This window comes from Drosophila erecta, unplaced genomic scaffold, assembly GCF_003286155.1.
Source record: "Drosophila erecta strain 14021-0224.00,06,07 unplaced genomic scaffold, DereRS2 tig00000055-arrow-pilon, whole genome shotgun sequence".
NCBI lineage: Eukaryota > Metazoa > Arthropoda > Insecta > Diptera > Drosophilidae > Drosophila > Drosophila erecta.
This window is the reverse complement of record NW_020825200.1, coordinates 6,650,725-6,665,706: the sequence shown is the minus strand read 5'-3', so window position 1 is coordinate 6,665,706 and position 14,982 is coordinate 6,650,725. Positions and strand designations below refer to the sequence as shown.

Genomic DNA, 14,982 nt, shown 5'->3' with positions numbered 1-14,982 from the left:
GATTTGATTAAAAGTTGCCGCAAAATGTGTGTTTCCCCGCTTAACCCGAAAATCATTAGGGGTTTCAATTTAATTCCCTAATCCGCAACATCCTTTTCTTCCGCCTCCTCCGCAGAGGATTTGCCCGAATCTCGCATCTCTCCCCACATTCCGCCTCCCATTTCCCCACTTTCCACCGACTCCAATATAATCCCCAAAGTGCGATTTTCCTACGACCCAATCCACATCGTTCTGGCTCCATAGTCGACTGTCATCAACGACGTCAAAAGCGCTGCCCGCTGAGCCAACAATTAACAATTAAAACCCCAAAGCGCACAACTCAATTTTGCAATACACACAGAGAGCGAGTGAGGCAAACACTGCAATGGCAATCTCATAGATACATATCTATATATATATATATATACATTCCGCAGATAGCAGGGAATAGATATAGAATAGGGTAACCCACAACAACAATATTCCGGCACCAATGGGCACTACTGCCACGGCTAAGTTCCCTGCGTGCTCCGTAGTCGCACTTACAACTAAAAACTTGTTACGTATTTAATTGCAATTAAAAAGTTGTTTTGTAGTTACGAGTGTTGGTGCTCTTGGCTTTCTTGGTGGGTGGGTGGGTTTTTTGGGTGGCTGTATAGCTGACTGGCGTTTGTTTTGCCAGACAGGCAACTACAGGATGGCTTCGAAATTGTCTCCAATAACAAAACCAAAGAACCAAAACCCCAAAGACTCTGAAGCCGGGATGAAGTCATTACAAGGCGAAATGAAAATGCGTGGAAAAGAAGCCAAAAGGGTTTTCCGCTTAATGACTTTGATGGTGTTTCGGTGCTCTCGGATAAAGGAACCAAAAATACCCACCCACACTCACTTGCTCTCCGCTCCTCTGATTTCAACGATAGCACTCATTAGAGTTTTGCGATTTTTGGCTTAAAACTTTGGCCATAACAATTGGCCATGGCCATCATCGCGATTTTGACACAAAACACAAAGCCATTGCTGAATTCACATCCAAATTGTCTGCTCCTTGGCCTCGTAAACAAATTGCTTTTATTTGATTTCATGTAATTCCATTTGACAAAGCGTTATTGCTTTATTAATCTAGGATTAGCTTAGTGATTATTCCATAAATCCATTAAATTAAATGCTTCAAGTGTATGTAAAGAAAATGATTAATATGTCTTTGTTAGTTTATAGTTGTGTATTTTTTAATGTATTTTTAATACGGGTTTGTTGGTTTATAACCGTGTATTTTTAATGTATTTCTAACACGTCTTTGTTTGCTTATAATCGTGTATTTTTAATATGTCTTTGTTTATAATCGTGTATTTTTAATATGTCTTTGTTTATAATCGTGTATTTTTAATATGTCTTTGTTTATAATTGCGTATTTTTAAAAATATTTCTTCATGTTGAGTTACTCGCTATGGATCATGGCTGTAAGTGATGGCTTGCCTCTGAGTTCTTTAGATGGTGTTCAGTCTACTGTATGTATGCCTAGTCTTCCTTGTGGAGCAGCATCAGCCGAAGAAGTTAAATAGGTTCTCCTGCTGCTGCTGTTGCTGCTGACCTGCACCGCCTTGCTGCTGCTGCTGTTGCTCCTGGAAGAACTCCACTCCGCCGCCGAAAGGACCTCTGAAGATGACACCCTCCTCCTGCTGCTGCTGCTGCTGGCCGCCGCCAAAGCCGCTTTGCTGCTGCTGCTGCTGCTGCTGAAAGCCACCTTGCTCCAATCGTTCGATACCCCTAATGATTTGGCCAAACGGACCAAACTGTGCCGTTGCAAGGGCAAACAACGCAACAAGTAGGATTATCTGGAAATATTATACAAATAGTTAAGAAAATTTAGTGATAAATGTTGCAAAACCTTATGGCAATATTTTTATTTTCATGTTTACGGTCAAATGATGTGAAAGTGAAGTGTTATTATTTACCGTGTTAAAGTTATATAAGTTCTGAGTTTCTACAAGGTGAATTTTCAGCAATACATACCACGAATTTCATTTTGAGCATAGGACCTTACACCTCAAGCCAGCAATCTTATTTCACCGGAATGCTAAAATCAACTGTTTGCGTTTCGGCCGCTGGCTGTGAGTATTTATCTGAATTTTTATTAGACTCATACTCATACCCATTCCAAACTGGTTGGACAAACGCTCGGACTTCCCTGTGTTTGTGTTTATAGGGGATTTTTCTGTTGTTTTCTGTTTTAAAGTATCTGGGGCTGACGGGCCTACTGAAAATACAGGTTTGCAATCAACTCTTCTTGGCGTTTGCTCTTCGCTAATCAAATTAGGTTTTTTGTCAGAACATTTACCTGTTTCGCAATTTTGAATGAGTCACCATCTGTCAGTAGGTCTGGTTTTTATCCTAACATTTTTTGCTAAATTACTCAAGTGTTTGCAAATAATGTTCTTATAGCACACGATTACTTCCCAAAATGCCAACAAACATATGTCATTAACCCATAAAGTGAGTTTCAATTAGCCACCTGTTTCCTGGTGGTGTTTAACAACTGCAACTCGAGGCTAAATAAATGAATTTTTTAATGTTTTCATACGTATCTATAAGCAAACGAAATATCATGATGTGTCGATCTAACGTTCTGCAATAAAACATTGTTAAAATGTTAATTGCGAGTTTTTGGCAGAAAAAACAAAGCAGTTTTAGAGTTTCATACTAATATTTTAAAAGATGAAATAATTTATTTTAGTTCCTAGGTGTCGTACTAAAATAATATGCTTAGAAGAAGATTGATTGCTGCTGCTGCTGCTGCTCGAGTCCTCCAAATCCTCCCAAGCTTTCCTGCTGCTGTTGCTGTCCGAATCCTCCGAATCCTCCAAATCCTTCTTGCTGCTGCTGCTGGCCACCGAATCCGCCGAATCCGCCGTATCCGCCGTATCCGCCGAATCCGCCAAATTGAGGCAGCGCGTTAGCAAAGGCGATGAGGGCCACAAAAACGATCACCTGAAGGTTCGTTTCATATTATACAATCCTATATCCCCACGAGGTGTAGCTCCGGAAGCCGAACTTACCAAGAATTTCATGTTAAACTGAATTCGATTTGTACTAAATATCCCAGAAGATGAGGATGCTTCGATGTTGCACTCGATACTGTGCCCTTTCTGTCGGGTCTTTCCCTATTTATACGATTTTTCGATATCATATAATGTTTGAGTTTCGGAGGTTCTTTACCCGCACTGAAATAAAAACTTGTCCCAGACATTGGACCAGACGTAGGGGCTTTCCTCACAGCTGACTAGCGTTTCTCTTTCAATCCGGTTTTGAATTTGTTGTGGTTATTGACCGGTTTCCGCTGTTTTTTCTTCTCTTTAGAGGAGCAGGCGCCAGGTGCGTGGCTTTTGATTTTAATTTTAATAGATTTTATATTTAAATAAAATTTTTTTGGAATTTACGAATAAGCTACTCAGTTTGTAGAGGCACGGTTCCAAGAATCAATATATTGAAACCAATCTAGAGCTGCTACTTGACGTTCTTGAGGCCTTTGTTTGTGGTTGCTCAAAACAAATTGCTTCCTTAACCCCATGTTTACCAAGAAACATACAAATGCGTTACACGTGTTTCGTGTGACGTGTATATATAATTATTGAGATTTACTGAGCTGGACATTTGAAAATCACCCCCTTCCAATTGGCGCTTTTGTAACCGGGCAAAAGTAAATGCAAATGAGCACCTACAACAGCCATATTTTTATCAATTCGGTTACATTTTGTTAAGACTCAACAAACTCCATTGACGTAATCAAAAGAAACTTGGTTGTTTTCCTATTTCGTTGGCGTTCACCTCCATGGCAGTCCGAATGGAGCCAAGCCAAGCTCACTCAATAGATAAGTGTCTCTCGATGGGGAATCACCTGCAGCGAATGGGAATACTGGCGACCGGAGACCCTGGACATTTTTCTGTACCGCGACGAGGGTGAAGTGAAATTGCATTTGGTGTGCGGCGCCAGCGGCAATCGAGTTTGGCAATACGTGTTGCCTTCAACTTGGCTCTTAACCCTGCCAACCGAAAAAAGAGGGTGTTGCGAAAGCCAGCGAAGACGAAGACGGTGCCTTTTGGCGCACTTCAGTGGAGCACATAAAGCCCTAAATGAATTTATTTGGCTCATTTAAAGCAGCTAATTTATTTTTATTTCATCGAATTTGTGTTTAGTCGCGCACAAGTCCCTCTTCCCGGTTGGTAAGTAAGCCGTTCAGTGAGGGCAACAGTGCCTTTATCCGCTTAATGTTCAAGTGACTTGCAACGCGAACTTAAATCAATGTAAACCCTCGCGCAGCAGTAGTAGTAACTACTTCAAATAAGCCACCGCTTCAAACCTAATCATAGAGCAGTTGCTTTTTGGAAATGTGCAGTAATTTGGGTAAAATGTCTAATGAACCCTTTTCGGGAGCCGTAGGCCCTTCAAATTGCTGAGCTCCGGGGAAAACCCTCTGGGGCAACGTCTGCGTCGCGTGTCAAAGTTGCAACATTCAACATTCAACGCTCTTTGACTCCTTTGATGGTGGCACAACACGACACCCAAACACACGACACCGTGCACTGAAATTTGTTCAAATTCATTTCAATTACCGCCAATTTTCAATAATTTTGTTCAAATTATATTCCATTAGGTTCCAAGTCCGAAAAACACTTTGCATAAACATAATTAGCCTCTTGCTTACAACGCAAATTTTCGGGAGATTCTTTGCTCTTTTCAACTTTAATCAAGCTGAATTTATAATAGAATATTTGCTTGCCCGATAGGTAAACAACAAACTGTTGACTACATTAACTTTTTGATTTTCGTTAGGTTGGTATTGTTGCGAGCTATTACAAAAGATATAGCAAAACGGAAAATTTTAAACATATATTTTTTGGTACTAGCATTTGTTTGCAATAGCTAATACAGAGGTTTTTAATTGTTAATGGACTACTGAGATTTGTTTACTTAAGGATGTTCGTGTGCCCCAGAAAACTTCGTTTTGGCATTAATTTGAAACTTGATTGCCTAAACAAATTTGTTGCAATCCTTAATTATTTCTAAATTACACACTTCATACTTACCTAGTTCGGTAATACGCAAGTATCGGCCCCACAGCCAAGTGGGTCTTTCGGATATAGCTACGTTTAATTTTAAACTTTTGGCTGCAGTAACTTGGCTTGACTTTTTCGGCACCCCGTCGACGCAATGTCTTAGGTTATTTGGGTGGCTAGCAATGCATTAGCCTTGGCAGTATCTTATGCCCCACCTGCAGGTGCATAGGTGGGGCGGCATGTGGGTGTTGCCATTTCCATCCATATGAATTTCACATGCTTAAGCCGCAAACTTATGTGCGCGCACAGCTTGAAATCCAAGCTCACGTGAACTCAACTAGAAACTAAACCCGAAAGAAATGGAAGATGTCGGCTCTTTCGTATCTGGTGCCGGGCAACTTTCGCCAACATGTTAGCAGCGGCTTAAGACTTAGAACTCGACACTCAACAATTTTTGAGCCAAGTCAATGAGCAATTGACTGGCAACGCACCACCGCCACCTGGCCATATATAGATATATTAGATATGGTATGTACATACACATATATTCGTGAAAACTTCCTTGCACTCTGCGGGCATCTGCATATTTTTGCGCAAATATGTTTTAATATGGTTTAGAAAAGTTTCCCACTGCACTCGCATCGTTTCTTTTGGGGCGGCGAAGTTTTCTTTCCTGCCTTTTGGCCCTATTTTTCCCTTACCGTGTTTTCTTTTTTTTCACTAAGTGCACTTCCGGCTGGAACGCGAAGAAAACTGAATTTTAGTTCTTGATGGATGTTTGTGCGGCGCCATTTCGAAAGAAGATGATTTTGGAAGAGATTTTGTAGGCTTTGACTTAACATTCATAACCCCAATCAGGAGTGTCATACCGAAATGCCAGCTACATCCAGCTAATTTCAGGCACAGGCGCATCAAAACACATTTAAATTGCTAAATGATTAATGACGAAAAGGGATATTAATATTAATTATGCATTTTGTATGCGATTATCATGATACTATCCTTCGTAGACGTTGGATAGTTATACTCGTAAATTGTCAACATAAACCGATAGTTTGTAGTATTACTTGCTTTTTACTTGCACTAACCTTTGCAACTTAATCATTTCGCAGCTTCATTTGCAAAAATGCATGTCCTTAAGCGTGCAATTTGAATTTGAAAAAGTAGCATGCCAGTCTCGTTGTAATTCAGGGACAAGGCATTTTAAAATGAATTTTGGTACTTCATTTGCAAGCCCCCATTGCAAGTCCCGTCCCACTCGCTAATTGTATTTCTTCACCTGAGCAAACTTTGGCCTGTAATCCCTTCGCCCTGCGACCAACAAAAGCGGCCCGTACTTTAGGCCTCACTCGAAGATTATGTCGCCTTGGATTCGCTTAAGTTGAGCCGAGTTGAGACCGAGTAGTTTGCAGTTGGGTAACCAAGTGAAGATGCATCTGCGGCCGAGGAACGTGGAGAGGAGCAGACGAGGGGCGCTCTTAAAAGTTTGGTTTTAATTAAAGGAAATTTGCGTGCGTGGCACTTGAGTTGTAGTTTCCCAGCCAGCGCTGCCGTGTGTGCGGGCATTTTCCACCTAGGTGCCCTAAAACCCCATAAAAAATATAAATATAATTGAATTTCTAAATTGCAATTGCCGCAAGTGCTCCTCCATTTGCAGATGCCAAGTTTCCGACTTGCCAAGATGCTCCAATGCTCGGATGCTCGGTTGCTTGAATACTAGGATGCTCGAATACTAGGATGCTTCGAATGCTGCGAATGCTGCAAATGCGGGCCTTCTAGGCCAGAGAAGGACTGGGAAAATTTCTTGTTCCCGCTCGTAATTAGAAGCAAATGCAAATTTACACTTTGAGTGTGTCGGCGATGACGGAAGTCATTGGTAAAACCTGAAGCTGTGGGCGAGCAGAAAGTTGCTGTTTGTCGCTGTGCAAGTGCGGATATAATGAGAAAAGTTTCAGGTAATGCAAGGACTCTGCCAAGGATGAAGGACTATCGGCTGAATATATTCCGGGATAAACATCCTTATCTTAAGCTTGTTTCAAATAACTGATTTGCGAAAGGCAGCTAGGTTGAAGTAATTGCCGACTCAACCTCAGCAGTGTATTTATATTTTAACCAAATTATTCATTTCACAGTCATCTCGGCTTATCAATGGCCTCATAAATTTACGCCACTACAATTTTTTAATACATCAACGTAAAGAGTATTAACACACGGTAAATCATATCTCATTAGATCAAATACGCACCAAACATCCTTTTGATTTAAATAATAATCACATTGACATCCATGAGCGCACCTCACCGTTCGCATTCATTTCCATGCCAATCCATCTCGTTCTATACAAATGCACCTCATTCATGGCAAATTAATTACCGCAAAGCTATTAATCAACAAAGGGCGAGATAACCGGCAGATAAACCCGTCCTTGCTTTACGAGTGGGCGGTGTTGGTAGGGGGGCGTGGCAGCGGCCCAAGGAATACCCCCAACCCCGCACGAAAAAGTTAATTTGGTGTATTAAGTTGGCCGCAGTAGTGGCAATAAGTTGTAATGGCCACAGGACGATAGACATCAGTTTCAGTTTCGGTTTCAGTTTCGGCGGTCGGTGTCGGATAAAATCCTTTCAAGCGTGAAATGTCCGAAATGGAAATGGAATTACCATTTGGTGAGTTTCCTCTTTTGACTTTTAACTGATGGGCAACAAGTGGAAATGAATGAATGACTGGGGGAAAGTAATTAAAACCGCTTCCTTCATTGTTGGCATTGCCTATCTGTGGCAAGTTGAGACAAAAACTTCTGCATATTTCAAATCGAGATTTCGAAACATTCGTTTCCCAGTCGCCACGCTGGGTTGTCAACGATGGCTTACTCGCATAAGCGGCATTGCGCTTGAACGCATTTTCCTCAATTGGCCTTAGAATTGCCATGCACCCGCCACCCTTGGATTTCAGCTCCACATCCTCGTTTGATCTACTTCTTAGTTAGGTTTTTGCGTCACAAGCTTTTTGATGGGAGAGACTGAGGTAACCGCAGGTAAATGAGTTTTCATATTGACATGAATTATTCGCCTCACTTAGCCCAGCAAATGGGGGCATGTTTGATAAGTATCTATGTACGCACTTGCAAGCATTCTTGGGCATTTCCATTCGTTAGGGTAGCACTTGATAAATTAACTTTTACAATTTGGCATGCTTCTTAATGTCGATGTATAATTGCTTAAGCGTACATTAACATCAACAAAAACAATTCTTTTGAAGCTATTACTTTACACCATAACCTTGAAAAGGAAAGAAAAATCCAATGTCCCTGTATCTTTTGAAGGCATGTATATGTTTGAGTATAAAAAGTATTATCAAAAAACATTTCCTCAAGTATAATACAATAAAGTCACAAACTTTTAAAATGTATTCCTTAATGCTTTTGAGTCTTTGCACAATTTTACAGGTACATTTTAGGTCGAATTAGCATCAGAGTTTTTTCATATCCTATTTGCCATTGTGTTAAGCTGTAAAAAAAGTTCAATTCAAATGAATAGAAATGCAAGAATATAATCATCTCCTACCTTTGTTTATTTCCTGCCGTGAACCACCAACCGGCTGTTCCTCTAGCATAATTGATTTTAGTTCCAGCATTGTTCGAATCAAAGGTTGTAAATTTGGCTTTAACTTGACTTTGAATAAAGGGAAAATGGCTGGACGTAGGATTGCCAATCGACTCAAGCCTATAACCTTGAGACGCGCCGCCGACGATGAAATTATCAAAAGAATTTGTGAATTGCGAGTGTAGTGGGTGTTTGAAATATATCGCAATGAACAATTCATGGGGCTGCGATTGAGTCATTAAATGCAGGCGGCTTAGTCCTACAAAAAAGGACGAGTCCATGGAACCAAATCCATTCTTATAGCTCGTCCAGTTACGGTTGAAATTTTCATTACCTAAATTGCGTAGAACGACTGTCCAACCGGGTCCAGCAGTTTTCGAATCGCACATTACATAAAACTTTTTGGCTCCAGGCACTTTGATTTGCCTTATACCCTCTCCATTCTCAAAACCCAAACAGTTGCTGGGCAAATCCTGATCCTCCGCCGAGCAGTTGACTTGGAAACCTTCCGTTTCATTTGCAATTTCTTTAAGTTTACTATGGCTGATAAGATCGTCCGCCTTAATAATCTTCTTATTGATCTCACTCATAATATTTCGATTATGGTCGAGAGCTTCTTTGAGTTGATCCATCCAATTAGCAGATACTGTGGCTTCCCGCAATTGAGAATTAAGTTGCTCGTTGTTAATCTTCAATCTGTTTATTTCAATCTCCTGTTCGCGAATTTTTCCTTGAAGTTTTAAAATTATTTCATTATTTTGATTGCACAATGCCACATGCTTTAACAAGGGCTTTATAGTTGGATAGCAAATGGTACTACATTTATCTTCTTGATCGTCTGGTAAAGCGCAAGACTGGAAAACAACATGAGATATGCCACAATTCATGAAAATAAACAGGGAATGTAGAATATAGTTATTTGTTCTCTATTCTTTTTCCTCAAGTACCTTAAACTTTCTTTATGTTAATAACGGGTATCTTACAGTCGAGACACTCCGGCCTAGCGTTCATTCCCACATTTGTTCCATTAATGTATAAATGGAATATCAATTACCTGTTGTTCTTCCACTTGCCCTAAATCCCCTGCAGACATTGTAACAAGGAAAGGTATTATAAGCACGATAAATGTATAAATATACATTGTTTTCGTTCCAAATCTACTAGATTGAATCCGATACTTGTAAGCGCTGGAAACTGTTTACTCACAAGTGATGCTGAATAAAGACTGACTTCACATTCCATCGAATGGCAGAATAAAGCACTTAATCAGAGCTTCGCGATCTCAGTGACACAGTTCAATGCTCGCCTATCAGGATATAGACTGTATGTAGTGGCAAGCGAATACTAATAGGCAGATCTTAAATATAAATCAACAAAATAAATTTAAAAATTCAGTAGTATGTTCAGTAAATGTTCAGTAGTAGAGTAGTAGAAAACATAAAATATTCTAAATTTGAAATAGTTTTGGCATACCCCCATAGATGTCGCTGCTGCAAGTCACATTTAAGTTGCCATCCGCTAGAGGGCGAAACCATCCGAATTTATCGTTTACCCCCAAAAGTATGCAGCACTTTAGTGTACATCGACTTAAAAGCTTTAATATATTTGCCAAGAGATGTCGTGCGTACCAGAGCTTTTAAAGCGCTCAGTTTCAATTGACTTCCGGTAGGTGGTGCTACAGTTCATTCGCTTATGTCGTTCGAAATATAACATTTTAGGCATAAAGTAGATTTAATACCACATAGACATTTCTCTGAACAATTACATTGGTAGGGCGACTGAACGAACAGGCGCCTCAAGTGCGCCCCACAGACGGTTGGAAAATTTCTTTGCCTTTAGCAATCATTGGCAAAACCACAAAAAGTGATAACCGCCATGGACTGTATGTAAATTCCACGGTCAAATGATCAATTGGCTCACTGGGCCAGCTACTAAGCCAGTACAGCCAGCGATGGGAGTCACAGACAACGCAACCCAACCGAAAGAAAATCCATTTCCCTCCGATCCTCTGGTGCACCTGATACCCATGCCCACCGGAAAAATCGCTTGCATGACTGGGAAACTGAGTAGCTGGAACTGCGGCAGTAATTGCTCTGGCACATTGAAGTGTTCCAGTTTCGATCCTCCTCATTGCGGTATCCACTAGGTTCGATTCGGGCATTGCGGATTGGGGATCGCCTCACGCACACCTATCGCAATCGACTGGTCATGCAAATCGCAACCACTAGCCACTTGACCAAGCCTTGTTTACTCCTTGGCCCACTGAACTCGCGCATGAAATGTTTTCCCAACGCGTCTCAAATTATTTGCATTCCTTGTGATATGCAACCATATGTGGCAGGGCTGAACATAACAATTACAAAAATCCACAAATCTTACCAGAAGTTGAAGTTAGCAGCATGACAAAGGAATTTTTCTTTGATCTCAATTTTTCGGTGTGAAATTATTTTTGGGCTACGCTTGGCTACCAACTGCAGTTGTTCATGGGCGCCACTTGCTGGGCGTGCCACTGGGCCAACTTTCCAGGCAAAAACGAAGGCTGACCCTAATCGATTGTCGTTTAGCTACAGATTTTCTTTTCTATCGAGCTGCTGGGCTCTCCCTAACCCAGTAACTTGTACTTGGCAGTGGCACTGGCACTGGCACTTTAACCCAAAAGCTGCCAAGTCATTTCTAATTGACCCAGCTGGGACTAAAGGAGGCTGAAGGAGGATGACGTTTAGAATGATGTCTCATAGTGCAATGATTGATGTCAATCCGCGGGGTCGCCCTTTCTTCTGCCTCTGTCTCTTGGGCAATTGGGTCAACTATTGGAAAAGCATTTTGCATCGCAAAAAGCATTTCGCAAAAAGTTCATTCTCATGGCCCGCAGAAATGTGTCAAGTCGCTGGCGCCTGGGGGTCTTTTAAAAGTATTTCCATTTTTTTTTCTTATTTTTGTTTTTTTTTTCTTTCATTTTTCATTTTCAGTTCGCCATGCAAATTAAACTTAATACGACGTACTAAGACTCGGCAATGCAACCAGTTTCTTGAGGAAAACCACTTGAGTTTGCTCAGAACGCACTGGTCAGGTGAAAAAGGGGGCAACGACGTCATGTTCCTGGCCCGGAATCATTTACACCTGTTGCCGGTGCGATAGTTTGAGAGTTGGAAGCGTTGGCAAACCTTATCCCAAAGCAGGGATTAGTATTCATTTGAAGTCTTAATCGCAAGTCAGATTTCCATGGCCCCTCCATAAATGGCACATGGTCCATTTTACGGACTTGCCTTTGCCAGTCGGATTTTGACTATCGTGGGAAGTGAAATAATGACCTATATTTTGGCTCTAAAAATATACAATAACTATATATATATTTAAATTTACAGAGATGGAAGGTATAGGAAAACTCTAGTTTATATGTATGAATGAGTCTCTCGACTTTCGTCAAAATGTTTGGAATTTTCCCAAGTGACTCTAAACGACGAAGTTCATTGGTAATTGCAAATCTACTGGCACATAAACAGATTCAAGACAAGTCATCGAAATGGATGTAAATAAATCAATGCGTAAAAAACACTTCTTCGGATTCGGCTTTCAGCCTTTCTCTTGAAACTTCTCCGCGTGGATCCTTTCATGGCTTTTGAATCGCCATTAAGTTAAAATTTATCCCTTCCTTCAGATATCAGATCCCGTGGCCTACGGTGAATGATCTCGGTTGAGGCCTTTTCCCAGCCCCCATACTACACACTTGGATCTGGCTCGGGCCTGTGATTAGACTAGTTTTTAATTTTTATGCTGTGTTTAAATATTTTGTGCCACACCTATGCCAGCGACACGAGCAGAGAAGCACTTGTTTCGAGTCCAGGTAAAAGCAGCTGGAAGCCAAATTTAACGATGACATAAATACTGAAGATAACGAGCAGCAGGTGAGCCCGAGTTTCCCTCAAATGGTCCGGCGAAAAAATCTAAAATGTAAAATCCCGAATGGTCCCCCCCTTTTAAGTTGGGCATGGCTCGGGTGAAGTACGTTTGCGGCAATGTAAATTTAATTAAGTGCTCGAATGTCTACGATTTTGATTGCAGCTGGGTGTGGCGGTGAACTGGGGCACATTTTTAAAATAAGTGCGGATAAACTTCGCAAATCAAGACAAGACATTTAACATTTCAGAGGAACTTTAGTTTCGAATCAACTTGTTAGTAGCTTCAGCTTAAGAGTTGTGAGCCTGCCAGGTTACACATAAAATGTAAATTTATTTCTATCAACTGGATGAACGGTATTACTAATGTATAATACGATGCAAGTATGTTTTAAAATAAATATAATTGCACTCAAACATCAACCTTAAACTAAATAAGTAACGTTTGATCCATATCCAAACAGTTCATACTACTTCACTTTGTACTTAGTTGTAAGCCAGGCTTGCATTACGCATTTCATATTTTTTGCAGTACCTAAGTATTATGATTGTGAATATCTTATGAGTAACTGCTGTGCTTTTTGCATCCTAGAAGCGATCTGCCCAGCTGCACCTTCTTGTTGCTTTTGCACACGCCCAATCCATGGGCCTTACTTGTAGCATGCCGCAGTTTGTTGCACATAAAGTTGCTAGGCCGCCGTCCCAGAAGCCGTTCTTCATGCTCATGCTCATGCTGTTGCCGTTGTTGTCGTTGAGCTGATAACTGGAGCAATAATCATGCAAAGCACAGTTAAATGAAGTCGCGCTTGAAATGCCGCAGCATAGAAAAAATCACAATGAAAGCAAGAAAATATATATATATATAGTGCAAAAAGAAAACAAATTGAACAAGAGAAACGTAGTAATTGGCAGTCAGGCCGGAGGAAAGAAAGAATTTCTTTGCAAATTATATTTAACAATTTCAGTGAAAATGGCCAAGAATTAAGAGTTTGGGGCCTGCCCCGTTTTAATCATCGGTTGCATGCAACACAGCCAGGGAACAAGCTGCTGCTGTTGCTGTTGCACACACGACTGGACGCAGTTGATCGAGATTCGCATATCCCATACCACATTGGTATCCATTGGGTGGTTTTCTGGGTGTTGTCTTGTCATTATCTTGCACCACGGCATTAATCAGCCAGCCAGCCATCCGTCGATTCCATTCGAGTAAACCTATTTAATTAGAATAGATTCCGATTTCGATTCCTTTGCCCACCGACTTTAACCTGAAACAAATTTGAACGTCGCACCGAGTTAACGAGATTTTGATTTATTACATTTCTATAATTTGAAATAGCAAGGGAGAGAACCGCGCGGTTGTAATGAAATTCGTATTTTTTTTATTTCGCACTGTCGCCGGCAGTCAACAATGTTCTATGAAGATTTATGGCAACCAATTGACCCAAGTTTCGCCAAGGTGCTTGGCCCAAGAAGCTGTCAATTGGCCGCGGAGGGAGTTGGCAGCAAATTGAAATTGAGTTTCGAACGGCAGAAGAAAGGCCTCGCCATTCAGCGAATTGCGGCATTGAATGGGCGTTTTTTGATGAATTGTTATTGCTAAAAATTTATTTGGCTATCAGTATCCGTGGGACTTTATATGCGAAGCTGTCTGAATAGTAATTTCACTAATAGCTTTGACTCAGAATAAATAGATAAATATTAATTTAAGTTACTTAGGTAACAAATAGTTTGTTTCCAATTGCTTGATTGCAGCGGCTGTAGACTAGACTAGATTAATTATGCCTAAAATTTCACTTGCTGAACAATCTTGCCCACAATCTAATTACACCCCAGCCAGCAGCACACAAATCGCACCACGTCTCAGCCTAAATTCGAAACAAATTTGATTAATTTCACTTGAATTTCACTTGCTCGCCCAGCGCACCCAGGCGGCATCTTTCAAAAACCTCACAGAAAGGGATCGGAGATGATCAAGAGGCATCGCATCGACGGCCAAGAGATTTGGGGGTAATTAGAGTAGAGCGGCTTAGTGTTGCAGTGTTTTGTAGCCCCAACTGCAGTTGCTGCACATTTTCACCGGGCAATTAAGGCGGCAATGAGTGCATACAGGGGAGGCAGATAGCCACACTGCGAGAAAACTAGAAGCCTCCCAATGGTGTTTGCTTGAGTCATTACATCTGTGCCTCATTGCTAAAAGTTTCCTATAGCTAGATTTCCCCATCAAGGAATCGAAGCCTATTGCATTAGTTCACCTTTAATATAAGGTATACATTTTGCCTCAATTTGAAACATTTCTCGACACTGTTCGGTATACACTTTGCCTCAATTTGAAACATTTCTCGACACTGTTCCGTATACATTTTCCCCCATTTGAAACATTTCTTGACACTTTTAGGCATAACATTTTTACCAAACTGAAACTTTGATTGACTCTTTTCGCTCAGTGCAGCCCAGAG

The 14,982-nt window shown here is 40.9% G+C and overlaps 3 protein-coding genes across 3 annotated transcripts; all 3 read right to left on the bottom strand.

Annotated features, from left to right (window-relative positions):
• Nucleotides 1-1,338: 1,338 nt before the first annotated feature.
• Nucleotides 1,339-2,096, bottom strand: LOC6543119 (cyclin-dependent kinase 8). The gene is made up of 2 exons (XM_001968866.3): nt 1,990-2,096; nt 1,339-1,811 (listed from the first exon to the last, which is right to left on the bottom strand). Exons 1-2 carry the CDS (start codon nt 2,008-2,010, stop codon nt 1,518-1,520), a joined length of 315 nt encoding a protein of 104 aa, XP_001968902.2. The 5' UTR covers nt 2,011-2,096; the 3' UTR covers nt 1,339-1,517.
• Nucleotides 2,097-2,680: 584 nt separating this feature from the next.
• On the bottom strand, nt 2,681-3,146 carry LOC113564125 (keratin-associated protein 19-2). The gene is made up of 2 exons (XM_026979310.1): nt 3,033-3,146; nt 2,681-2,964 (listed from the first exon to the last, which is right to left on the bottom strand). Exons 1-2 carry the CDS (start codon nt 3,042-3,044, stop codon nt 2,740-2,742), a joined length of 237 nt encoding a protein of 78 aa, XP_026835111.1. The 5' UTR covers nt 3,045-3,146; the 3' UTR covers nt 2,681-2,739.
• A 5,297-nt stretch (nt 3,147-8,443) lies between these two features.
• Nucleotides 8,444-9,855, bottom strand: LOC113564093 (fibrinogen-like protein A). The gene is made up of 3 exons (XM_026978934.1): nt 9,837-9,855; nt 8,592-9,484; nt 8,444-8,534 (listed from the first exon to the last, which is right to left on the bottom strand). Exons 2-3 carry the CDS (start codon nt 9,260-9,262, stop codon nt 8,468-8,470), a joined length of 738 nt encoding a protein of 245 aa, XP_026834735.1. The 5' UTR covers nt 9,263-9,484; nt 9,837-9,855; the 3' UTR covers nt 8,444-8,467.
• Between the last annotated feature and the right edge of the window lie 5,127 nt (nt 9,856-14,982).

Coding starts and splice junctions, on each gene's coding strand:
- LOC6543119 (XM_001968866.3), bottom strand. CDS start 2,010: ATGCTCAAAATGAAATTCGTG. Junction 1,812..1,989: donor TGCTCAAAATGAAATTCGTG/GTATGTATTGCT, acceptor TAATATTTCCAG/ATAATCCTACTTGTTGCGTT.
- LOC113564093 (XM_026978934.1), bottom strand. CDS start 9,262: ATGGATCAACTCAAAGAAGCTCTCGACCATAATCGAAATATTATGAGT. Junction 8,535..8,591: donor ACGGCAGGAAATAAACAAAG/GTAGGAGATGAT, acceptor CTTTTTTTACAG/CTTAACACAATGGCAAATAG.